The sequence below is a fragment of the Rhea americana genome, unplaced genomic scaffold (genome assembly GCF_003343005.1).
Source record: "Rhea americana isolate MKP2758 unplaced genomic scaffold, rheAme1 scaffold_368, whole genome shotgun sequence".
Classification (NCBI taxonomy): Eukaryota; Metazoa; Chordata; class Aves; order Rheiformes; family Rheidae; genus Rhea; species Rhea americana.
In genome coordinates, this window is record NW_028186499.1 from 406999 (window position 1) to 430368 (window position 23370).

The window sequence follows — 23370 nt, forward strand, 5'->3', positions numbered from 1 at the left end:
TCAGGTAAGAGCAGCTATTCCACCAAAGCATGGGAGATGTGTCCCCGTTAATGGCTTCTACACATCAGCCGGGGGGGGGGGGGGGGGAGCACATCCCAGGACAAGCAGATGCTCTGATTGCCAACTGCGTCACCCAGTGCCAGGAGCACTGCAGATCCAGCCAGCTGGTCCTTTCAATCTCCTCCTGGGCACACGGATGATGACAGTGAGTTGTGCACATACCAGATAAGCTGAATAGTTCTTTATTTCCGTAATGAAACTAGATAGCTGCTTACAAAACCTGCACTTTCTCCCCCTTCCCTCCCTTCTTACACGCATCCCCACTATGGTCTCTCAGTCACAAACATCCACCAGCAAATGGGTTGGAGCCTTTTGTTGACTCAACTACAATCACAGAAAAGAATCTAAAGCCAGAAGGACGAACATGAAACCAGAAAAGGAGAAAAATAAAACAACAAATCCATGAAGCACAGGGAAGGTGACATCCGGGTATCTTCCCTTCTGCCAACAGCTAAAGCAGGGAAGCCCAGAGAAACAAAGAAACACACCTACCTCCCTTCCCTCCCGCATAGCCCCTTCACTCCACTACTCCCTCTGTCCCTCCCAAACCCCAACACTGCAGCACGAGACCCCCTCAACCCCATGTCTGGGATTACAGACTGTAGAACTTCAGGCTCCGGTCCATGCCCGTTGAGGCAATGAACTTGGCATGGTGGCCAAAAGCCACTCCTGTGGTGAGGCCGCTGTGCTCTGAGGAAGAAAGGCAGCATGCGGTTATGGTAAGACCAGATGAATTCAGGCAGAGCAGAACAGTACGCTTTAAAAGAATCAGCCTCTGCTACATGCTCTTTCCATGCTGCTCATGGCAGCAAGGACAGAAAAAGATCATCTCCAAACCCAGCCTGCTCTCAGGATCCTGAGAGTTCATGCTGCACAGCCAAGGCATTACCTCCCATTTTCTCCCGCATCCAGGGTAACCACTGGCAGACACACTGATTGGGGATGGTATCACTTTGCACCCCCATAGCTAGGTCTATAGCGTGACATACACCAGAATCAGATTTCATCTCCTCAAGGAGGGCACCTGAACACCTCCCCTCCAACTGTCCTTTGATCTGCCTCCTCCCAAAGCCTCCACCAGTCAGAACCCCTCACCTGTGAAGTGGAGGATTTCTGTCCACTGCTTGCAGATGTATATCTGAACATCCGTCCCACCCAGGGCCAGGTAGGTACCACTCTGGTCAAAGATAAGAGACTTCACCTGCAGAGGAGAAGGAGAAGTGAGGCTTCAGACTAGGTCTAAGAAGCTCCACACTGGCCATTGGGGACCAGGGAGACACCAAATCCTCTCCATGACAACATCCCATAGAGGGAACCCACCACCACTGGCATCAGGCTTCCCCAGAGTGGAGGAGCATAGTCAGCATAGGGCTGGGAAAGTGCACATGGTGACAGGAACCTGCCAGCCTGCCCAGTCAGGCAATCGCACCTCAAAGTTATTGTCCAGCTGCAATGTCTTGAAGTTCTTAAGCTTTCGCAAGTCCCAGAGCTTGACAGAGGAGTCATCTGCAGCTGTGGCAAGATAGTAGCCATTCTCAGAGAAGGCGATGCTAGTGATGGGGCCTGAGTGCCCTGGGAAGTTGGCCACATTGGTACGTTCCTGAGAAGACAATTAAACACCGGTGGCTCATGAGGAAAAGCTGACTCCAACATCCTCAGCCCTCTCAGGGAAGCTTGGTGAGGGTCTGGATAGCAGTTTGGCAGAGAAAGCCTGGGTGAGTACAACAGCCCCCAAAGGGGCAGGATGGCAAGAATTTGCATTGTCCAGAGAAACAGGGGTGAGGAAAGCCATAGGGCACTATCACCCCATGCAGCACCCGAACTCTTACTCTTCACATCATTTCCAGGGGTATGACAAAGCAGATCCTTGTAACTGCCGCACTCTGTCCATGCAGCTGAGCTAAGCAAATAGTCTACGCCAATCTGTATCATCAAACTGTTTCAGATACTCTTCCCAAAACAGAGCCAGACAGTCTGCCTGCAAACCTTTCTGTTCCCCAGTAGCTTTCCTAGGGACACAGCAAACACCTTCTCACCACAAGAAGGTCCCAATCACCAGCTACAACACTAGAAAAGAGGCAGCTCTTGAGCTGAAGCTTTGTATTTTTGGAGAAAATATCAGAAGAGATACCCAAAGCCTCCTCCTAGACTCTCGTTCTAGCAGACACAGGCTCCATGCAGAGGCCTGAGCACTCTGCTGGGTACCAAGCCGAACAGACCTGTACCAGCTATGTCCCCTAGCACCTCCCAAACCTCTCTTTCCTGCCCAGCCCAACCCTTACCTTCAGATCCCAGATCTTGATCTGGGAGTCCATTGTTCCTGTTCCAAAAATGAGCCCATCTGGGTGGAACTGGGCACAAGTGAGAGCTGCAGAGACACAGGGAGAAATCCAGAGAGTTGGGGAGAGTCTATTCTGGGAGACCTTCTCACCTTGTTAACAAGGGCCCTCCACACAAGTTTGTCTAGGCTCCTGGAGACCTAGGGCAAAAAATTCCCTCCTCCACAAACTCTCAACAGCCCCCAGGGGTAGGGATACTCAGCCATAAGCCTTACCACAGCCAGAGCTCTCATCTGTCACCTTGGTGAGGACACGGCCTGTCTGGATATCTGAGAAAGCCCAGTACTGAAAGAGATGAACAGAGCGCTGAGTACCCAGAGATGAAGGGTACGGGAGTGTCTAATCTTTGAGCTGGGTCTCACCTGGTCATCAGAAGAGCTGAGGAGGTAGTCACCTGTTGCATGGAGACTCAGCCCTGTCACAGAGCCCTCATGGGCACGGACAACTTGCACGCACGAGGCATTGGGCACAGACCAGATCCGGATGGTTGCATCAGGAGAAGCTGAGAACACCAAGTCCTAGACAGATATGAGACAAGGAGGTTAATGCCAAATGCATATGGTCAAAAGACTTTCATCTCTCCATCTGAGTTTCCTACAGACAAGAACTGGCCCATCATCAGTATGCCTAAGATGAAGGCTCCTCCTCCTCTAGGACAAACCACCAGGAAATGGGTCAAGGATGTCTGATCTAGAGCCATCTGCCTGTGAAGGAAGAGGCCAAACACAGGTGTGATCGCACCTGAGATGGGTGGAACACAACACTGGTAACCTTCTTAGAGTGTCCCTTGAGTGTTGCCAGGATCTGCTCAGAGGTCTTGTCAAAGACAATGACATTTTTATCAGCCCCACCTGGAAAACAAAGCAGAGAGATGGGAGTCTGTGGCCAGCCAAGTCCAAGCCAAAGTCCACCCACCTTTTCTCAGGATCATATTGTCCTGAGAAGCTTCGCACGAAGCGGAGAAAATTCCTTATGCCCCTTGCCACACATCCACCCCCCACAAGCACAGAGAAAACAGCCTGCCCCAAAGCAGCTGCAGCTCTTCGCCAACAGCAGCCAGTCCCTCGTAAATGGGCATCGTTCCCTTACCAGTGAGGATCTTGTTGGTATCCGAAGGACAGAGGTCCAGGGCAAGGATCCCCGGGATGCTGGCACTGTGCAGCCCCTGCACAAAGTAAAAGGACATCAGATCACAGAATGGGTAAGGTTGCAAGAGAGCTCTGGAAATTATCTAGTCCAACCTCCCTGCTCAAGCAGGGTCACCTAGAGCATGCTAGGCAGGTGTATCCAGGTGAGTTTTGAATATCTCCAGAAAAGGAGACTCCACAGCCTCTCTGGGCAACCTATTCCAGTGCTCTGTCACTCTCACAGGGAAGAAATTCCTCCTCATGTTCAGGTGGAACTTCCTGTGGTTCAGTTTGTGCCTGTTGCCTCTTGTCCTTTTGCATGGCACTACTGAAAAGAGTTTAGCCCCATCCTCTTGACACCCTCCCTTCAGATATTTATACACATTGACAAGACCCCCTCCTCCGTCTTCTCTTCCCCAGGCTAAATAGGCCCAGTTCTCACAGCCGTTCCTCAGAGGGCAGATGCTCCAGCCCTCTGATCATCTTTGTAGCCCTATGCTGGACTCTCTCCGGTAGCTCCACGTCTCTCTTGTACTGGGGAGCCCAGAACTGGATGCAGTACTCCAGATGAGGCCTCTTCAGGGGCTGAGTAGAGTAACAGGAGCACCACCTGCGATCTGCTGGCAACACTCTTCCGTATGCACCCCAGGATATCATTGGCCTTCCTGGCCACAAGGGCACATTGCTGGCTCATGGTTAACTTGTGTCCACCAGCACTCCCAGGTCCTTCTCTGCAGAGCTGCGTTCCAGCAGGTCAGCCTCCAGCCTGTACTGCTGCATGGAGTTATTCCTCTCTAGGTGTGGGACTCTGCACTTGCCCTTGTTGAACCTCAGGGGGTTCCCATCCACCCAACTCTCCAGCCTGTCCAGGTCTCTCTGAACGGCAGCACAGCCCTCAGCTGTATCAGCCACTCCTCCCAGCTTGGTATCATCAGCAAACTTGCTGAGCAGACACTCTGTCCCTGCATCCAGCTCACTGTTGAAAATATTGATCAGGATGGGACCCAGGACTGAATCCTGGGGGACGCCACTAGCCACAGGCCTCCAACTAGACTCCACGCCACTGACGACAACCCTCTGAGCTCCCCCTTTCGGCCAGTTCTCATTCCACCTCACTGTCCACTCGTCTAACCCACACTTCCTGAGCTTATCTAGGAGGATGCTATGGGAGACAGTGTCCAAAGCCTTGCTGAGGTCAAGGTAGATAACGTCCACTGCTCTCCCCTCATCTACCCAGCCAGTTATTCCATCATAGAAGGCTATCAGGTTGGTTAAGCAGGCTTTACCCTTGGTGAATGCATGCTGACTACTCCTGATCACCTTCTTCTCCTCCATATGCCTGGAGATGACATCCAGAACGAGCTGTTCCATCACCTTTCTAGGACTGGAAGTGGGGCTGACTGGCCTGTAGTTGCCTGGGTCCTTCTTCTTGCCCTTTTTGAAGGCTAGAGAGCCACTGCCTTTCTTTCAGTCCTCAGGCACCTCTCCAGTTCTCCAGAACCTTCCAAAGATGATGGAGAACGGCACGGCAACAACACCCACCAGCTCCCTCAGTACTCATGGTCCCATCCCCTCAGGGCCCATGGACTTGTGGGTATGAGGTTTGCCTAGAAGATCTCTAATCCTCCTCATCCAAGGGAAAGCCTTTCTTTCTCCAGACTTTCTCTCTTGTCTCCAGGCTCTGGGATTCTTGAACGCTGCCCTTAGCAGAGAAGACTGAAGCAAAGAAGGCATTCAGTAAATCTGCCTTCTCTGTAAACCTCGTCACCAGGACCCTCAGCCCATTCAGCAGTGGGCCCACGTTTTCCCCAGTCTTCCTCTTGCTACTGATGTATTTGAAGACGCCCTTCTTTTTGTCCTTGACATCCCTTGCCAGATTTAATTCCAAACGGAACTTAGCGTTCCTCGTCGCATCTCTACATACTCTCACAACATTCTTATAGTTCTCCCAAGCAGCCTGTCCCCTCTTCCACATTCTGTGTACTTTCTTCTTCTGTTTCAGTTTTGCCAGGAGCTCTCTGTTCACCCATGCAGCTCTCCTGCCCCCTTTGCTGGAGTTCTTACTCAGGGATGCACTGCTCTTGAGCTTTAAGAAAGTCATGCTTGAATACTAGCCAGCTCTCTTGGACGCCTCTTCCTTCTAGGGCCTTAGGGCCTGAAGAGCCCAAAGTCCATTCTCCTGAAGTCCAGGGTTGCAATCCTGCTTGTTGCCTTGCTTCCTCCACACAGGATCCTGACTCCACCATCTCATGGTCACTGCAGCCAAGGCTGCCCCCAACCTTCACATCTCTAACCAGTCCCTCTCTGTTGGTTAGGACAAGGTCCAGCAGGATGCCCTTCCTCGTTGGCTCCTCCACCATTTGTATCAAGAAGTTGTCATCGATGCATTGCAGGAGCCTCCTGGACTGTTTGTGCCTTGCTCTGTTATCCCTCCAGCAGATGTCAGGGTGGTTGAAGTCCCCCATGAGAACCAGGGCCTGTGATCGTGAGGCTACTCCCAGCTGTCTRTAGAAGGCCTCATCWACTTCCTCTTCCTGGTCAGGTGACCTGTAGTAGACACCCACAACAGTGTCCCCCATGCTAGCCCGCCCTTTGATCTTCACTCATAAGCTCTCAATTGCCTTCTCCTCCTCCCCACCTAGGCAGAGCTTGATGCATTCTAGTTGCTCTCTCACATAAAGAGCAACTCCACCACCTCGCCTTCCTGGCCTGCCTTTCCTGAAAAGCACATAGCCATCCATGACAGCATTCAATTCATGTGAGCTATCCCACCATGTCTCTGTGGTTGCAATAAGATCATGGGCCCTGCGACCGCACATAGATCTCCAGTTCCTCCTGTTTACTCCCTATGCTGTGTGCATTGGTATACAGGCATTTCAGAGAGGTAGTTGTGTGTGCAGGTTTCCCAGGAGGGGTGGTAAGGGGGCCCCCCATAACCATGTCTCATACGCATACCCCTGGCTGCATGCACCTGCTGGACACCTCCCAACTTGAGCTGTGTTTTATTGACTACCCTCTCTCTATAACTCTCCCCTTCCCCCATCCCACCTAGTTTAAAGCCATCTTCACCAGACTGGCCAACCTGTTGGCAAAGACACATGTGCCCTGCTTAGTGAGGTGGATCCCATCTCTCCCCATTAGTTATTGATCTTCAAACAGTGTTCCATGATCATAGAAACAAAAACCCTGTTGCCAGCACAAGAAGCACAGCCAGTTGTTAATTCGGATAATTTGTCTGCTCCTCCTCCTATCCTTCCCCTCATTGGCAGGGCTGAGATCACCTGGGCTCCCAGATCCTTGACCACCATGTGCAGAGCTCTGAAATCCTGCTTGGTTGTTTCCAATTTGCCCTCGATATCATTAGCACCCACGTGAAAGAGCAGTAGAAGGTAGTAGTCTGACATGTGAAGAAGCCTTGGCAGCCTTTCAATGACATGTCTTATCCAAGCCCCTGCCAGGCAGCACACCTCTCTAAACAAAAGGTCAAGTCGGCAAATAGGTGCCTCCATCCCCCACAACAACCACTCGTCACTTCTTCTGAGTGTTCCCACAAGGTACGGGGTCTGTCAGCTCAGTTGCTTCCCTTGAAGTCAGGTCCAGGTCCTCCTCATCCTGAAGGGCACTAAATCAGCTGTTCAACTGCAAGTCCAAGTCTTCAGGAGGACTAGGGGCCTTTCTCCTTCTATGAGAAGCAATTAGTTTCCAGCCTTCTTCTACAGTACTGTGATGCACTATTTCACTCTGCACAGAGCTTTCCAGCAACTCCCCTGCTGCAGGGGATTGGGACTCCTGAAATAGCATGGTCTCCAAGAATGCCCTGTCCATCTCCTGCTCATTTTCATGGATGCTTCGCGGTCTGCTGACTTCCTCTAGCGACTCCCTTGACCTGATGACACAATTCATCAAGAACAACACACCTCCTGCAGGAGGAGTGGCTATTAGTCCAGGCCTTCTGGAGAGGCTTCAAGCACTCCCTGCAGCCTGAGACCTGTAGAGCTCCATCTGCTGTCAGAGGTTCTGTCTGGGCTGAAGATTCCAACACAGCTGATGCAGCAATTCCAACAGCCGTAGGCAAATGTGCTTTTTGGCGTGTTATAACCATGTTTGTGGAAGTGGGCACTACTAAAACTGGAAACAAAGATGTCTTCTTGCACCTTCCTGCACACCTCCTGTGTAAACTGCTGCACCAACTGCTGTGTCTGTTAGCTGTGCTCTGATGAATGCCACAAGAAAGAAAACACTTCAAAGGGAAGTGAGAGGGCCTTGAGGGGAACCCTAGGGTGTTTCATTACAATAGCGGGAGTCTGTGCCACATCTATTCCAGCTCATGCTCCTACCCCTGGCTGCCTGTGGCACAAAATGCCATGACTCTCTTCCTGCTTTGCCCAGCAGCATTTTGTTGCTCATTAATGTTGCAAAGCAGCACAGGAGATGCATGGATGGCCAATGGACAGAGATGAGTTTTCAAGCCCATGTCCCATGCCATGGCACTCACCACATGCGAAGCCACTTGCCGGTACTTGCTGAGCTCCTCTGGCTTCACCAGCTCCTCTGGAACTGTCTTGCCTCTCTGCAGAAGAAAAATAACATGGAAATAAACAATAGCCTCCCTCAGGGGCACTTCACATCCTGACTTCCATAGCACCTGGTTTCACATCACTCCAAGCCACTCAGCTCCATCCCCCAGAGCGAGATGCAGCCACTCACCTTCTTGCGTTCTGTGGTCAGCACTGTAGCCTTGTCTTGAAGCTGCAAAACAAGACAAGGTTGGTAACAGATTGATACCAGCTCTCACAGTGAGAAGCTAGAGAAGGCTGTGATAGCAAAAGCAGAAAATCCCTTACCTTCTGAATGATCTCAGGGGTCATGCCCACAAGCTCTCCCAGATCCATAGATTCCCCAGCACCCTACATAGGATGCAGAAAGGAACTGGTTACATCCAGGATAGGAACAAAGGTGAAATGCACAGAGATATGCAGTCGAGACTCACCGCCACATTTGGCTGGGAGGATGGTACCGTTTGGGGTACGATGAGGCCAGCCTGGGGTTTCAGAGTTGCCAAGGCTGCAGGGGCAGAGAAAGCATATGAGTTAGGCCACTTGAAGGAAAAAGGAGATGGTGCTCAGCACAGCAATCTCTATCAAGTCTACCTGGTCCAGAGCCACACAGTGCATCTCCTCCCCAGCCCACTCTCCCCAAGACCCACAAAACTCTCCAGAGGCACACAGTCCCCACACAGCTCCACATCACCTTCTCGGGCTGCGGTGACCTCCTTGGTGAGCCGAGCAATGACACGGCAGGCGGCGTCGTGCTGGTAGAGTGCATGGGACAGCTCCTGGCGTGTAGTCTGCAGCTGCTGACGGAGGGTGAAGCTATGCAGCATGACAGCATCCTGGCAGGAGGAGGAAGAAGAGCCAGACAGGCAGGGGAATGCATTAGCCTCAGCACAGTCATTCCTTCCTCCCAGAAGGGGCCAGTTCTGGTGCTTACCTCCATTCTCAGCCCCAACCCAGCCAGGGGCCAGCACTTACCCACTCATCTTGGAGGGCTTTCAGGATGGCTGGTATGCTAGTAGCAGATGGCGGCTTGGGCCGGATCGGGTGAGCAACTACAAATGAGACAGTGTGAACACATCAACCTCTGGGGTCAACTGTGTCCTCAGCATCACCTAGGGATGCAGTCTCCTGCCAATCCCTTCATATGCACAAACGTACGTGCTCCTTTCTATTTATATCCTCTAGCAATATATCTCTTCAGCTCAGCTTTCTGACTGCATCAGTGGTTGATGGCTTGGGCTATCTGGGAGGGTACTACTGACTAGTCCCTTGGGAAATTTTTTCTCAGGGTCCCAGCACCTTCTCCTGACGACTTAGAGCTGCTGCCAGACCAGATACAGCCACTGGCCCAGCTTATCTGGCAGTCTGCCCAGGGTACAGCCCATAGCAGAGCAATACAAGATGCCTTAAACCCCAGATGTGCACATCCCACCTCTAGAGGCCACCACTGGCACACTGAACCCACTGCTGCTGCTTCTGCAAGTCCTTTCTCTGGCAGCATCACCCATGTTAATAAATCTAACTGCCTATGCCCAAAATGACTTGTGCATCTCTGTCCTGCACCCTCAGTCCTGACGCAGCCAAGACCCTTGGCTTCTCCAGAGAGAAACAGTACAGGCATCACAAAGCACAGGAACTCAGGCTCTGAGCCTCTCCGTCTGGGAATTAGTTCTGCTCCTGGCACGTGCCGTTGTTACCTTTGATATCTATGAGCTGCTCCTCTGAAAGAGGCTGGTTGTTTACAGGGTCGGTCCCATTCTCTGCAATGTACTTCTCGATCAGCCTGCGCTCGTAGACATGGTTGGAGACTGGTGACACACACGGGTGCTCAGGCACCTCATTAGAAACTGTACAAAGGAAGGAAGGAAGAATGCACAGGTTACAGCATCACTGCATGGCATAAGACTAGGTCCTGATGTCACTCAAATCCTAGCAGTCCCTGCTGACCCGCTGGCCCTCACAGGTGAAAACAAGGGTTACCCAAAAGCCCCACATCCTCTCCAAGAGTGCAACTGCACTGTGTGACATGCCCTCGATGAGGGGCAGACCACAGCTGCTTCTAAGATACGTATTGCCCCTCTACACCAGACAAACGAAACATCTCTTATTGCTTCCCTCCCCATCAGCCAGTCTAAGCCCAGAAGCCAAGTGCACCATGGTCACTACTTCAGAAAACAGCTATTAACAAACATCCTAAATCTCTCTATCACATTGCAAGCATGGTTCAGGCCCCCAGCACTCCCTCCTCATCCTGCCTGTTCAGACAGGGCATCAGCACCAGCATCAGTGGGCAGGTCCAAGAGGCAGCTGCTAGCTGCAGGTATCTGCACTGGCTGATAAAGCCCCTCACCAGCAGGCGAGACCTGAATGCCTTGGTTAAGGCCCTGGAATTCTTGCTTCGTGCCTCCCCCCACTATGGCGGTGCCACAGTGGGGGCAGAGGAGGCTCTGCACGGCTAAACAACCCCTGCCAAGGGGGGTGGGCCGGACGGGTGCACAAAACGCCTAGCCCGACCGGGGGCAGCCTGGGCCTGCTCAGCGGCCGCCGCTGGGGCCCGGCCCGCGCACTCACTTGAGCAGATGAGGGCCATGGCGGGCCCCGGCGCCGCTCCGCCGCTGCCTCTGGGTCTGGGTGGGACGCGCGCGGCCGCAGGGACGGCCCAAGCCGCTCACGCGGGACCCCACCGCCGGAAACGGAACTGCTCCCGACGAGCCCCGCGCCGCGGTGAGGACCGAAGGCCGCCCCGCTGCTTCCGCTCTGTCCCCTCGCCCCGCGGGAATAGCGCCTCCCGGCATGCACCGGGAGCCAGACTCGAAACACCCCTCTCCCCGCCCCGCCGCAGCTGCGCGCCCAACGGCCCCCTGGGAGGGCCGCGTTGCCATGGCGACTGATGCCCAGAATGCAGCGGGGCGCACGGCCTCCTGGACTACGGCTCCCGGCGCACCCCGCGCGGGGGCAAGTTCGCTTCTGGCCCGGCCGCGCGCGTGGGTCCCGGCTCGGCTCCGCAGCGCCCCCGCGCGGCGGCGGTGAGCGCGGCCCCCTGCCAGCGCGGGGAGTGGGGGAGAAGACCGGGGGGAGGCTGGGGGGTTGGGGGGTGCCCGAGGGGATAAGGGGCATGAAATTCCAGGGAGATGGATCCCTGGGGGGAGATGGAGAGGGGCTGGGTGGCTGGAGCACATGGAAATGGGGTGGGACGGGCACCCAGGGAAGCAGAGACCCAAGTGAGATGGAGAGGAGTAGGGTTTCCTGGGCTGCAAGGGACCCTGAAGGGACACGGGAGAGATGGGGAAGGCGTGAGGATGGAGTACCCAGGGGAATGGGAGAGATGGGGAACTTTGGGACCAGGGTCCTGGGAGATTGGGGACACCTAGGAGATGGGAGAAATGGAGCACCCAGGAACCAGAGATACCCCGTGAGGCGGGGTGTCTGCAGATGAGGAGAGACAGGGCACCCCATAGTGATGGGGTACGTTAGGGGCCAAGGAGGGCAGAGTGCCAAGTGGAGGTGGCAGCAAGGGCCAGGGCAGAATGGGCTACCTGGACTAGGGCAAAGGGCTGGGAAGGAATTGGGTGCTGGAGGAACAGGGTGACCTGGAGGAGCTGGAGGTGATGAAGATTGTGCCTCTTGGCCCCTGGAGCAGCTGTCCCTCCTGGGATGGTAAGGGGTGCTGGGCACTTGATTCGGCCACCCAGGAAGTCCCCACATGCAGTGCCCAGCTACCCACCAAGGCTCGATTGCCCTTAGGCACAGCCAGTTCTGGCATCCTGCTGATGTGGCCTAGAGCCCACCAGCAATTGCTTGCTAAAGAGCCCCCTGGCCAGCTGAGCCAGGGGTGACTCAGCAGCAGGTGCCTGCCACCCTACTCAGCCTAGCCCCTCGGCAGCCCTGCGGATAAGGGCTCTGCCTCCTCATGGGGCACGCAGGACAGCCTCGGAGTGGGGACCCAGCAGGGCCAGCTGCCTCTGGTCTGCTGGTCTGTGTAATCCCAGTTCACTGGCAAGGTGCTAGCAGCCGCTGCCAGCCTCTAGCACTGGGAGCGATTTGGGTGTGCTGAGAAGCTGCTGGGCTGAGGCCAGGGCAGAGGCTTGACTGACAGTAGAGGTGGCCTTGGCACTGTGGGGAAGGTGTCAGCTGCTTAGCGCCTGCGCCAGCATGGGAACAGCAGGGCCCCTGCCCTGTCCAGCCCAGTGCCTACCCGAGCTCTCTCTCCCCACCCCAGAGGTTCCTGGGCTGGACACAAGACTGAAGATGGGGAGCGATCCAGGGTGCTGGCTCCTGCTACAAGCTGTGCTGGCTCTGCTCCTGAGGGCCACCTTCCTCGGGGTGGCAGCGAGCAGGATGGAGGATGGGCAGGAAAGCTTCCAGAGGCAAGACATCATCGCTGATGACTTCCTCTCATGGCTGGGCCGAGCTGCGAGGGAGGTCCTGGAGACCTGGATGGGTCGTGAGCCCCTGCAGCTGGTGGCGGAGGTGAGGCTCTCTGCTGGGCCGCCCGTGGGGCAGGAGCAGAAGCAGGCAGGGAGCCCATGTTCCCACAGGCCTGCAGATGATGCAGGAGCCTGCACCTGAGAGAGGGATTTGGGGGCACCTCTCTCTTTCATGCTGAGGGGCAGGGAAACCTGGGAGGCTTGGATCTTCTGGTAGGAAGATTTGCTGTGCTCGAACACCAGTGCTGGAAGATTTGTTCTGCCTAGACACCAGTGCTGTCCCAGCCATGATGGGAGTCATCCCTTGCTAATCCACCTGCTAGGCCATTCAGCCTTCCCAGCCAAGCAGCAGGGAAGCAAGCCCCGCTTGTACCAGGAGATGCTTATCCCTCCTGGGAGAGGCAGCAAAGCTTTTTTCCCTCCCTGTGGTGCATCCTCTCTCCTAGCCCATGGTGCTGAGCAGTCTTGTCTCTCTTTATTCCTCACAGAGCCTCTCCACTGTGCTCTGGACTGTGTCTTCAGGCATCTCCGTGGCTTTGACTATGCTCTGCAAGATCCTGGGAGACATCCTGACTGCCTTTGGCCTGAATGGTGAGCCAGTGCTGCTGCTGCATTCCCCATGTTCCCCCCACTCCAGCCCTGCTCTGAGTGCAGGCCAGGCAAAGTGTGGGAGGGGGAACAAGCCCAGGGAGAACAACAGTCGGTGTGACTTCTTTGGTGGAGCCCATAATCTCCCTTCACCAGTAGGAGGAGGAATTCCTGGGGAGGATTTAATACTGCCCTGGATTTGCTCCTGAGAGCAGTCAGATGAGGGTTGGAAAGTCCCGTCCCATCCTTTTGCTGACAAGGAGAGTCTCCTTCCTCACTTAGAAGGTCATGGCCAGGCTGGCTCTGATGCCTTCCTGCTTTCCAGGGAACGTCCTGGTCCAGAATGTGAGGCTGGGCCCTGGTGAAGTGCAGAAGCTGCTGCTGTGGGGCCTGGCTGTGCTGGTGAGCTCCTGGCTGCTGACGCAGTTGCTGGGGCTGGTTCTGGACCTCCTGGTGTACATGCTGTGGTGGGTGAAGCTGTGCTGTTTCCTGTGTGCTTTCTCCTACATTGTGACCTCCCAGGAGAACCCCACGGTGCAGGCAGGGCTGCTGCTTGGGCTGTGGATGTTCTACACCCTGCTGGGGCGCCTGGCAGGGTTGCGCAGCCCTGGTGCTGACCTGGAGGCCACCGTGCGCAGCCTCGAGTGGAAGGTGGAGGAGCTGCGGCAGCGGCAGAAGTTGGGGGTAGCCCAGACCCGGGAGGAGGAGTGAGCTAGTGTGTCTGTGGGGGGTCCTGGGGCACAACCTGCCTTGGTGCACCATCCCCTCAGCTGCCTGGCCCTGGCCTGTCCCCCTGTACCAGTGCCCCCAGCGCTTCCAGCACACATCTGCCCTGCTGTACCCCTGCACCTCACCTTTGTCCTCCCCACCAGGTCCCCCCACTGTGGCATGCCTCCCTTCCTGTTGCCATCACCTGCTCCCCCAGTTCTCCCAGCAGGCCTGTCTAACCCAGTCCAGAGGTGAACTCCAGCCCAGGAGCCCCATGTCCCAGCAGGTGGAACAGGGCAACTGTTCCATGCAGCACCCACAGAGCTGAGGACGTGCTCCCTATACACACACCACAGTGCCTTAATTCAAGCCAGCAGTGTCTTAGACAGCCTGCACCCACGGAAGGAGATTGGGGGTGTTGGTATGGTCATAGCAACCCCCTTTGCCCCTGAATTCCAAACCCATCCCTGCCAAAGAGGAAAGCAGGGGGGCATTTTAATCCTTGCTTCATTTGCCTAGCCTGATAGCGGCACCACGTGTCTGCCCATGCCAGTCACACAGCCATTGTGTCCATCTGTCTGGGGAGTGGGTACAGACATGGTTCAGCAGGAGAGAGAGGATTCAAAATACCCAGCTGGGAACCTTCTCTGATCCTCTCTCGGGAAGGCAGGGGTGTCTGCAGCCACAGGCCTCTCTTTGGGAAGGTGGTGGCGATTTCTCTCCCTTCCCCCAAAACGGGGTTTGTGTTTCTGTGGGAGGTTGGGGGGTAATGAACTGCTGCTGTGCACCTCTTCTAGGAGATTGCTGCCAAACCCTGTGTTGTTGGTTCTTATTTTTTAAGCTGCTTTTTAAACTGTTTTGATATGTGGTACCAAATAAACACTATCTGATCACAGCCTGGTGAGTTCATTTTCCTATCTCAGCAGAGAAGCAGCAAAGACAAGACTGGGCCCAGCTGTTCTGCGTGGGGTGCCTGTGTGGGGACCGGTGTGAGCATCCCAGGGGGCTGCCTTGGCAGTGGGATACCACAAGAGCAGGGTCCTGAGCTGACAGCTGGCAGGGACAGCTGCCCTCCTGCCCACTGACTGGGCTTTCAGGCAGTGAGCCCTGGCACTGCTGTGCAGCATGGAAAGGGGATTAACGTCTCCTAAGTGACTGGCTCTGTCCCAGCCACCTGAGGCCCCTGCCTGCGCTGTGTCCCAATTTGGTGGGTCCCTCCGTGGGGTGGAGGATGCCAGCTGTGCTCTGCCCCTGTTGTGTCAGGCTGTTTCTTCACTGTGCACACAGGGGTGGCTTGTCCCTGACCCCCAGCCCCCACAGTAGGTTTATTTCTCCCCTTGTCCTTCTCCAGCACTGTCTGCTTTATGCTTTGAGATCTCTGTGGGGTTTCGCTGGCATCCCTAGGACCCGCTCTGCTCCTAGATTGGGGGAGGTAGGTTGTGGTAGGTATACTGGGCATGAGTCCCGCATTTCTTGGGCAGGTGGAGGGTGCCCAGGGCCCGTAACAAGCTGTGACATTCTTGGCCATGCACGTGTCTGTCTCCATCTGTTTGCTGAGGCTGGAGGAGAGGAGGGAGGTTAGCCATGCCAGGATCCATCTCCTTCCCTGTCCCTGTTGCCCTCCAGCCATCCCCACCACAGGTGCCTGGTCTGTGCAGATCTGGTGGTTGCCTGCCCCTGTCTGACTCTACCCTCCTGGTCTTATCCAGTGTCACTCCCAGATCCTCCAAGGGCCACCAGGATCAGGGTGGAGGGCAAAGGATGGACATTGGCCTGGATTGCTAGCTAGCAACAGTTAGTGATGGATGTCTCCAATGTACCTAGTGCTGCACACCGCGGGGAGGGGTCCCCGGTGCTTGGCATTGCACACCTCGGGGAGGGGTGCCCGAAGCTGTGCACCGCGGAGAGGGGTGCTTGGCGCTGCCCGCCCTGGGGAGGAGTGGCCGGCGTCGCACACCGCGGGGAGGGGTGCTCGGCGCTGCGTGCTGCGGGGAAGGGTGCCCGGCGCTGCCCGCCCCGGGGCTGGGTGCTCGGCTCTGCGTGTCCCACGAGCGGCTGCGGGTGTTTAGGACCCAGCGGGGGAGGCGGCGCTGGCGCCCGTGCCGGTCCCGCCCCGGCCCAGACCCCATTGTCTGCGCGGAGGCGGAGGGCCCGGAGCGGCGGCGCCGCTCGCACGGACGCGCAGCGGAGCCCGCCGCGGCCATGGCCCCGCCGCCGGCCCCGCCGCCGGCCCCGGCCCCGGGGCCCCGCCTGGCGTTGCTGGCCGCTGCCCTCCTCGCCGCCACAGGTGAGTGCGGACCGGCACCGGCCCCGCCGCCGGGAGCCCCGCGCTCCGCAGCGATCTGGGGGTGACCGGGCCTCCCGAGGCCACGGGAGGGCCGCGATCGCGGGGGATCCGCATGTGTGCGCAGGGAGCCCCCGCGATCCGGTGTGTGTGTGTGTGTGTGTCTGCTCCCCCTCCCACGTACATGGGATCGCCTGTTATCCAGAGCAGATCTTCTCCCCTTCCCATGCACATGGGATCCCCTCCAATCCGGAGTGGATTTGCTCTCCCTCTCCCCATGCACACGGGATACCCTGCGATCTGAACAGGATCTGTTCTCTCTGCTCAGTGCACAAGGAAATCTCTGTAACTCCATGCGATCTTTCTGGTGTGCACGGGAGCCCCCATGATCTGCATGCGATCTGCCCCGTGTGCATGGGGACCTCTGCAATCTGTATAGGATCTCCCCCTTCCCTCTGCATGCACACAGATTAGTGTGATCTAATGAGGAGCTGCCCCCTCCTGTGCACAGGGAACCCATGATTTGGATCAGGTCTGCTGCTGTATGCATGGGAAGCCTTTTGCCTGCAGCCCAAGTGGGATCTGCCCTGTGCACACAGGAGTCCCTGGGATCTGGATGTGATCTGCCGATGCACTCCAGAATTGCTGGGATCCAGCTGCACTGTGCCTATATCTGACCCTGTGGGATCTGGTACCCTCCATCCCTCTCCCTCTGCTGGGGACCCCCAGATCTGGGTGCAGGCAGATCCCTTCCCTCACCCATCCTGATGGGCTGCAGCCTGCAGCCTTGCCTTGCATCTGGTCCTACCCCATCCCCAGAAATCACCAGCAAGAGCAGGAACTGTGTGTTTTACACCTGCACAGGGCTGCCCAGCAGCCTGGGAGGAAAAAACAGAGCATGTGAGGGAAAAAAGTAGCCTCTTAGTGCCCTCCTATTGCTCAACATCTTGGGGGAAAATGTGGCTTTGGGGGAACGTGAGCTGGGTGGGAGGAGATGGGCAAGAAGACCCTGCCAGAACCAGCTGCAGGGGTGCTGTCCCTGTCCCTACAGTGAGCGGCGATGTGGACCCCCCTGACCCTATCTATCTGCCAGTGGACCTGGAGGTACTCAATACGCCCGAGTACTACCGGCTGCAGCGGGCAGACCGGGACCTGCCAGCCAACACCTCACTGCGGGCCCGCTCGGAGACCTACCTGCTGCTGCGGCACGGCACTGCAGTGCAGTCCCTCGTCCGGGCCACCTACACGCCCTTCAGCGCTCACCAGGTAACCCCGGCCCCAGCCTGGATCTTGAGATTCAGGGCAAGCCGGGACCTCCAGGCTGACCTCCATGTCCTTGCAGGCAGTACCGTTGGAGAGCCCTCCCCAGCAAGATGTGTCAGCAGGCTGGTCCATCCGTGCTGTGCCCATCGAGAGCGCAGTGTCACCTGTCCAGACCTTTGCCCGCGTCCTCTTCCACCTGCAGGGCCCTGACTGGCTGCCAGGGACACGGGAGCTGCCCTGTGTCACCCTCCAGGCACAGCACCGGGGTCAAACTGCCCATGGGACCTGCCGCCTGCAGGTGAGTGCCAGGGCCAGGACCTGCTACCTGGAGCTGGGCACTCCTGCTAACAGCACTGGTAATGCTCAGCCCTGCTCCTCCTTGCAGGCACCGCTGGGCATCTGCATGGTGGAGCTGGAGATCCCCCCAGCCTGGTTCTCTGAGCCCCGTGAGCAAGTGGACCTCTACTACGGCACTGTGGGGCTGGGCGAGTGCAGCCAGACTGGGGTGGGGGCAAAGGGGCTGCAGCGTGCTGGGCGGCTGGAGCTGCGGGAGGCCGAGCCGGCGCGGTTGCAGGAGGTGCGACTGGATGACAAAGTGTTGCTCCGTGTGCCCGAGGTTGCCCTGCGCCCGGGGCAGCACTTCACTGCCACCCTTGTCCTGTGGCACAACTTCACTGCTGATCAGCTCACGCTCCGGTGAGACCCTGTGGTGTCCGGGCTGTGGTAGCGGGGTATGGACAGACAGATGGATGCGGGTGCTGGATGTCACCCCCTGCACCTTGGGGTGACATGGTGCCTGCTGGCTGCGCTCACAGGGTGAAGGTGAAGAAGGGATTGCAGGTGGTGGCAGCCCGGCCAGCGGCCCCCACAGCCTGGGCTGCCCAGCTGGAGCGGTCCCGGGGCGCCAAGCACTCCACTGCTGTGGTGACCTGCCATCGCCGTGGCACCGGGGGCTACAGGCCCACGAGGTGGGACACCCTGCTGCTAGCAAGGATGGGAGGGAGAGAATTCATCTGGGTGCCCACCATGGGGGCTGGGGGGGGGGCTCCCTGCCTCGTTCTCCAATCAGAACCAACCCTTTGTGGGAGGGGCTTGACCAAGAAGCCTGGTAGGGGCCAATTGGAAGGCGTATTGGGTGTCACATGACTGCCGGCGCACCAAGTCACCCAGGTTCCAGCCAATCAGGGAGGGAACCAACAGTGTCACTCCCCCCTACAATTTACCCTGCCACTAGCCAGTCACACTATGCACTGCCAGGAGAGGTGGTCCCCCTATTCCCCACCCCCYGGGCACCAGCTAATCATGGCATGGGAAGAGAGGATGTGGTGCCCCATGTCCCCTCCAAACAGAATCAGCCCACTATGACAGGGGCCTGGCCAATATCAGAAAGTGTGTTGGGTGTCACAGGACTGCTAGAGCCAAAGCACCCAGGTTTCAGCCAATCAGTAGAGGGAGGCAGCCCACAGAGTCACGCCTCCCAATTTACCCAGCTGCCAGCCAATCACATTGCTTACCACTGGTAGGTGCAGTCCTTCCTATTCCCTACCTCCTCTCCTCCACCCTGGCACCGTTGTCTGGGAGGTGGGATGGCAGAGCTTACGCCCCCTCCTGCCAGCCAGCGGGGAGGCACGGAGGGGAGGGCTGCCCTCCCACCCACGTGCGTTGGCGCAGGGCGGCTGAGGGCTACGAGCTGCTGCACCTGGACCTGGCGGTGGAGAACAGCACTGGGGGGCTGGTGGCGGCACGGCCCGTCACTTGGCAGGTGGAGTACCCCGGCCAAGACCCCGAGGCCCAGAAGGACAAGATGGTGTGGGAGATCCAGGTGTCGGAGCGAGATATCCGCGCCCTCATCCCGCTGGCACAGGTAGGTGCCCCCATCACCACAGCCCAGCCCCCTGCTGGCATCCCATGCAGCCACGCGCACAGAGAGCCACAGTGCCTCTCTGCCCTCAGGAGCTGGAGATCATCAACACGGCACCACTGAGTGGCGTGCCCCGTGCAGTGCCGGTGAAGCTGGTGGCCGTAGAGGCAGGGGGTGGCATAGCCGAGGTCACAGAGCAGCTGGGCTGCGAGTCAGCTGACAAGCAGGTGCTGCAGGTGAGCAGGGCACCCCTGGGGCCCCTGCCCCCATCGCCCTCCTAGGGCTTGTGGCTGCCCCCTTCCCCTGTCTCTGTCACCCCGCCAGGTGGCTGATGCCTGCAATGCCGTGTTTGTGGCGGGCAAGGAGAGCCGGGGTGCCCGTGGGGCCCGAGTGGATTTCTGGTTCCAGCGCTTCCACGCTTCACTGCACTTCACCGTCTGGGCACCACTGCTGCCCCTCCGCGTTGACCTGCGTGACACTACCCTGGAACAAGTGCGGGGCTGGCGCCTGCCTGGCACCCCCACCGACAGGTAAGACGGCCATGGCAGTGGAGGAGGGCTCTGAGCTGGGAGGAGGTGCAGGCTGAGTCCAGGGCATTTGCCTGGCTGAGGCCTGTGGCACTCATGACATGTACTGCTACCTCACTGAGCCCCGCAAGACTTGAGATATACACCCCTTCCCTGCTGAGTCCCCTTGTGCTCACAATGCGCTCTGTCCCTGCTGAGCCCATGACATGTCTCCTAACTAACCCCTCCTCAGCATCCCTGTCGAAGTGGAAGAGCCTGGGGAGGAGGCTGAGCGGCGTGCCCGAGGCTGCCGGCCCCAGTACCAGCGCACAACGGTGCGGTTCCTGGCGCACTTTGTGGCCCACCCGCTTGATGGTGGGCGCCACCTCACTTACCTACCCAGCCCCGAATGGCTCTTCGATGTCTCTCATCTGGTGGCTGCCTGGGCCCGGGTCGTGGACCCCCGTGTGGCCTCGCTGGAGGCGGGGGCTGTGCTGGTCGGCCGGGAGCCTGGGGTGACCTCTGTGGAGGTAGGGATGTGGGGCTCGAGGCTGGGGTGGGGGAGATGCAGGGTCTGGGGAGAAGGAGATGGGGGTGGAGGAGATATGGGGGTTACCAGGGTGGGAGGGAAGCTGAGGGCTGGAGAGGCTGGAGAGGGAGAACAGGCCAGAGGAGGTGTGAGGGGGAGCAGTAGGAGGCTGGGATGTGTTCCTCAGCCCAGTGTCCCCTGTGTCCCTAGGTCCGCTCACCTTTCTCGGACTCCATCTTGGGCGAGCAGATGCTGGTGGTGTCAGAGGAGAAGGTGACAGTGATGGAGCTGCGGGCCCAGGTGGTATCAGGGCTGTCCCTCACAGTGACAGCCGAGCCAGGGCACCCTGATCTCATCGTGGCCTCCTGCCAAGGGACAGCTGCACTGCACTCCCCCAAACAGGTAAGGGGGACAGGACAGGTGTCACTAAGCATCTCCCATGGGGGGGCTGGTCCCGCGGTGTTCCTTTGCTTCCTGGTGCCAGCCCACGTTGTGTCCCTGGCAGGAGGCGACGCTCTCGGTCTGGCTGGCCTTCTCTGACCATACGCTGGCCCCGCTGGAGCTGTACGGCTGGCAGGAGGCGGCGCTGGCTGTGGCCTTGCCAGACTCCATCGTGGCCTCGGTGCGCCCTCCAGGGGCCACCCCCTTGCGCCCACTGCTGGTGGCTGAGGGGATGGGGCGTGGGGCGCTGTTGCATCTCAGCCTGCATGCCCCGGACACCTGCCGCAAGGGCCGGCATCGGGCAGCCCCCCTGGCCACTGGCACTGCCTGGCTTGAGGTGGGCCATGGCCGGCGCCTGCCTACCCCTGACAGCCCCAAACACCGAGGTGGCCACCCCCGGCCCAGTTCACCCTTCTCGCGGGCCGAGGGGGCCATGTCCGGGGAAGCAGTAACAGCCACAGCAAGTGAGCCACGGAGGAGGAACCCTGCTGGTGTGGGACCAGCCTCCACCAAGCTCCAGGGGCTGGGATCTTCCTCAGAGGAGGAGGAGGAGGAGGATGGCTACGGTCGCAACCGTGCTGGTGGGGAGGAGGAGGAAGAGGAGGAGATGGTAAAAGCCTCCGAGCGGGTGACTGACCTGGAGATTGGCATGTACGTCTTGCTTGGTGTCTTCTGCCTGGCCATCTTTATCTTCCTTATTAACTGCGTCTTCTTCGTTCTGCGGTACCAGCACAAGGAACCACCAGATGCTGGCATGGCCCCCTCCACCCCACAGCCCCACAACTGGGTTTGGCTGGGCACTGACCAGGAGGAGCTGAGCCGGCAGCTAGACCGCTGGCAGCCGGAGCCCAGTACTGAGCCAGCCCCAGGTCCCCAGGCCAGCACTGAGGGTGGGCAGTGCTGCTGTGGGGTGCCCCCAAGTGCCATGCCAGGGCCTGGCCCCACTGCTGAGGAGCCTGGTGGCAGCCCACTCCTGGGTGCTCTGACACCCGGAACTGCCCTGCCCCGTAAGGAGAGGGGTGCACCAGGGGGTGGCCGGAGAAAACGTGTGGAGTTTGTCACCTTTGCGCCGCTGCGGGCACCCGAGGAGCCTCCCCTGCCCACCCCCAACGTCCAGTCCATCCTGGTGGCCAGTGAGGATGATATCCGCTGGGTGTGTGAGGACATGGGGCTCCGGGACCCCGAGGAACTCAGGAGCTACATGGAGAGGATCAGGGGCAGCTCCTGACCTGGAGGGCGGGGGGGGAGGGGGGGGCTGTCCCTGGCCCCCGCCCTGGCTGGTACCAGGCCAGGTGAACTAGTAAGGGACCAACCTCCTCCTCCCTACACCTCCCTGGAGATGTGTTCCTGCCCCACTTCCCCTGCTGCGGCAGGCATGCTGCTCTGGGGGATACATCCTCATCCCATCTCTGGCCAGTGTGGTGGCTGGAGCCCTACCCCACCAGTGTCACTGGAGAGACAGGCCCTGGACGCTTGTGACTCTTTGGGACCATAGAGACGTTTCCATTAGGGACCAGTTCGCTCAGCCATTGCCTCCCAGCTGAGAGTGTCTGCCCTCTTCATGGTCTGTGCCAGATTCCCAGGCCCACTTTGCTGGGAGGGTCACCACTGGCATCACATATCTGGGCATCCTGCTAATCTCCTTGGCTTTGGAGGATGTTTTTGTCACTGGAAGCTGCCCTGGGAAGGGGAATTCTGTGGAGGAAGCGTTGGTCCCCTTACTGCTTTGGGTCTCATTGCAACATCGTGTTCATAGTGATTATGAGTCCTATGGTCTGATCCTGGAGACCAGCCTGTGTCCCCTTGCCCCATCCTCAGCCCTGTCCCACTGCAGGGAGGAAGGGGGCTCAGGGCATGAGCTCATCTCCACCTTCACCCTGGCCATGCATCTGTTTTGTATGATTGGCATTTTATACCCGTAGCATTGTGGGAAGGGGCTGCTACAAGGGGGTTTGTTATTTATGGAAGATTTTTAATTCTGACATTGTTACAAAAATAAAATATTTCAAAAAGCTGACTTCCCTCCTCCCTGTGGCATGACATTTCTGTTCCTGCTGGGGAGGGAAGGAGGCTGGAGAGCTGGGTACCTGCATGGCCGCCTCCTGCCACAGCCCCCATCTTGCCGTGGCTGGCATGGAATGTGGGGGGATAGAGACATGATTCCTCCACCTGAAAGGGCCTTTCTGTCATGGAGAAGCTGCCAAGGACAAGCCCTAGCTGTGCTGAGGAAGCAGAGCCATGGCAGGGAAATACATCAAGGAACTGCAGGAGTGCTTGGAGGAGCCCATCATGTGATGAGCCAGTGGTGGAGGAAGGAGCAGGTGTGTGGCTCTCCGGGAGCTTGAACCAACAAGGACTGGGGTGGGCTGTTTGTGTTGGGCTTAGCATGGGAGGGAGAAGAAGACAGAGCCAGTCATAGGAAGGGCTTTGGGTTCTGTTGGTGATTCTGGCACAGCTGGGTGACTTTTGCCTGATGGCGCTGTTGGCACATGGACCAATCTGGACACACTGCTCCGCCTGGCAAGGAAACAGCTGCCCCGGGAGGCTGTGGCTATGTGGGGAAGGGAGTTGCTCCCCTCCTCGTTATGCCACGCAGCACGGACTCCCACTTTTCTTGGTCCATCCAGACCCAACCCCAGGAACACCCCCCTGTCTTGCCCAGTGCTAGATCACCAATCAGG

At 57.9% G+C, this 23370-nt stretch overlaps 3 protein-coding genes across 7 annotated transcripts; 2 read left to right on the plus strand and 1 right to left on the minus strand.

The window, feature by feature from the left end:
• Window positions 1–226: 226 nt before the first annotated feature.
• Window positions 227–10880, minus strand: PRPF19 (pre-mRNA processing factor 19). Its single transcript, XM_085312573.1, has 16 exons — window positions 10654–10880; window positions 9780–9929; window positions 9058–9134; window positions 8777–8918; window positions 8517–8590; window positions 8371–8433; window positions 8234–8275; window positions 8022–8096; window positions 3489–3564; window positions 3141–3250; window positions 2762–2917; window positions 2615–2684; window positions 2343–2428; window positions 1490–1660; window positions 1156–1261; window positions 227–750 (listed from the first exon to the last, which is right to left on the minus strand). Exons 1-16 carry the CDS (start codon window positions 10670–10672, stop codon window positions 653–655), a joined length of 1515 nt encoding a protein of 504 aa, XP_085168699.1. The 5' UTR covers window positions 10673–10880; the 3' UTR covers window positions 227–652.
• Window positions 10881–10972: 92 nt separating this feature from the next.
• On the plus strand, window positions 10973–14700 carry TMEM109 (transmembrane protein 109). Of its 4 annotated transcripts, none has more exons than XM_085312576.1 (5): window positions 10973–11108; window positions 12302–12552; window positions 12998–13100; window positions 13423–13499; window positions 13575–14700. In XM_085312576.1, exons 1-5 carry the CDS (start codon window positions 10973–10975, stop codon window positions 13806–13808), a joined length of 801 nt encoding a protein of 266 aa, XP_085168702.1. In that variant the 3' UTR covers window positions 13809–14700. The 4 variants fall into 4 exon arrangements, with proteins under 4 accessions (XP_085168702.1, XP_085168704.1, XP_085168701.1 ...); XM_085312578.1 differs by having other exon boundaries at window positions 13620–14700; XM_085312575.1 differs by having other exon boundaries at window positions 13423–14700.
• A 1227-nt stretch (window positions 14701–15927) lies between these two features.
• Window positions 15928–22706, plus strand: TMEM132A (transmembrane protein 132A). 2 transcript variants are annotated; one of them, XM_085312579.1, is made up of 11 exons: window positions 15928–16092; window positions 17141–17355; window positions 17432–17650; window positions 17738–18048; window positions 18168–18320; window positions 19024–19216; window positions 19306–19449; window positions 19538–19743; window positions 19973–20249; window positions 20459–20650; window positions 20754–22706. In XM_085312579.1, exons 1-11 carry the CDS (start codon window positions 16008–16010, stop codon window positions 21915–21917), a joined length of 3159 nt encoding a protein of 1052 aa, XP_085168705.1. In that variant the 5' UTR covers window positions 15928–16007; the 3' UTR covers window positions 21918–22706. The 2 variants fall into 2 exon arrangements, with proteins under 2 accessions (XP_085168705.1, XP_085168706.1); XM_085312580.1 differs by lacking the exon at window positions 19306–19449.
• Window positions 22707–23370: the final 664 nt, after the last annotated feature.

Bases quoted from the DNA above. Each gene is read 5' to 3' on its own strand.
- PRPF19 (XM_085312573.1), bottom strand. The intron at 8,919-9,057 runs GTAAGTGCTGGC...TCCTCCTGCCAG, and splicing joins AAGCCCTCCAAGATGAGTGG to GATGCTGTCATGCTGCATAG. The intron at 2,429-2,614 runs GTAAGGCTTATG...GTGTCTCTGCAG, and splicing joins AGATGAGAGCTCTGGCTGTG to CTCTCACTTGTGCCCAGTTC.
- TMEM109 (XM_085312575.1), top strand. From the start codon at position 10,973: ATGCCCAGAATGCAGCGGGGCGCACGGCCTCCTGGACTACGGCTCCCG. The intron at 12,553-12,997 runs GTGAGGCTCTCT...TATTCCTCACAG, and splicing joins CCCTGCAGCTGGTGGCGGAG to AGCCTCTCCACTGTGCTCTG. The intron at 13,101-13,422 runs GTGAGCCAGTGC...CCTGCTTTCCAG, and splicing joins GACTGCCTTTGGCCTGAATG to GGAACGTCCTGGTCCAGAAT.
- TMEM132A (XM_085312579.1), top strand. From the start codon at position 16,008: ATGGCCCCGCCGCCGGCCCCGCCGCCGGCCCCGGCCCCGGGGCCCCGC. The intron at 18,049-18,167 runs GTGAGACCCTGT...CTGCGCTCACAG, and splicing joins GCTGATCAGCTCACGCTCCG to GGTGAAGGTGAAGAAGGGAT. The intron at 20,250-20,458 runs GTAGGGATGTGG...CTGTGTCCCTAG, and splicing joins CTGGGGTGACCTCTGTGGAG to GTCCGCTCACCTTTCTCGGA.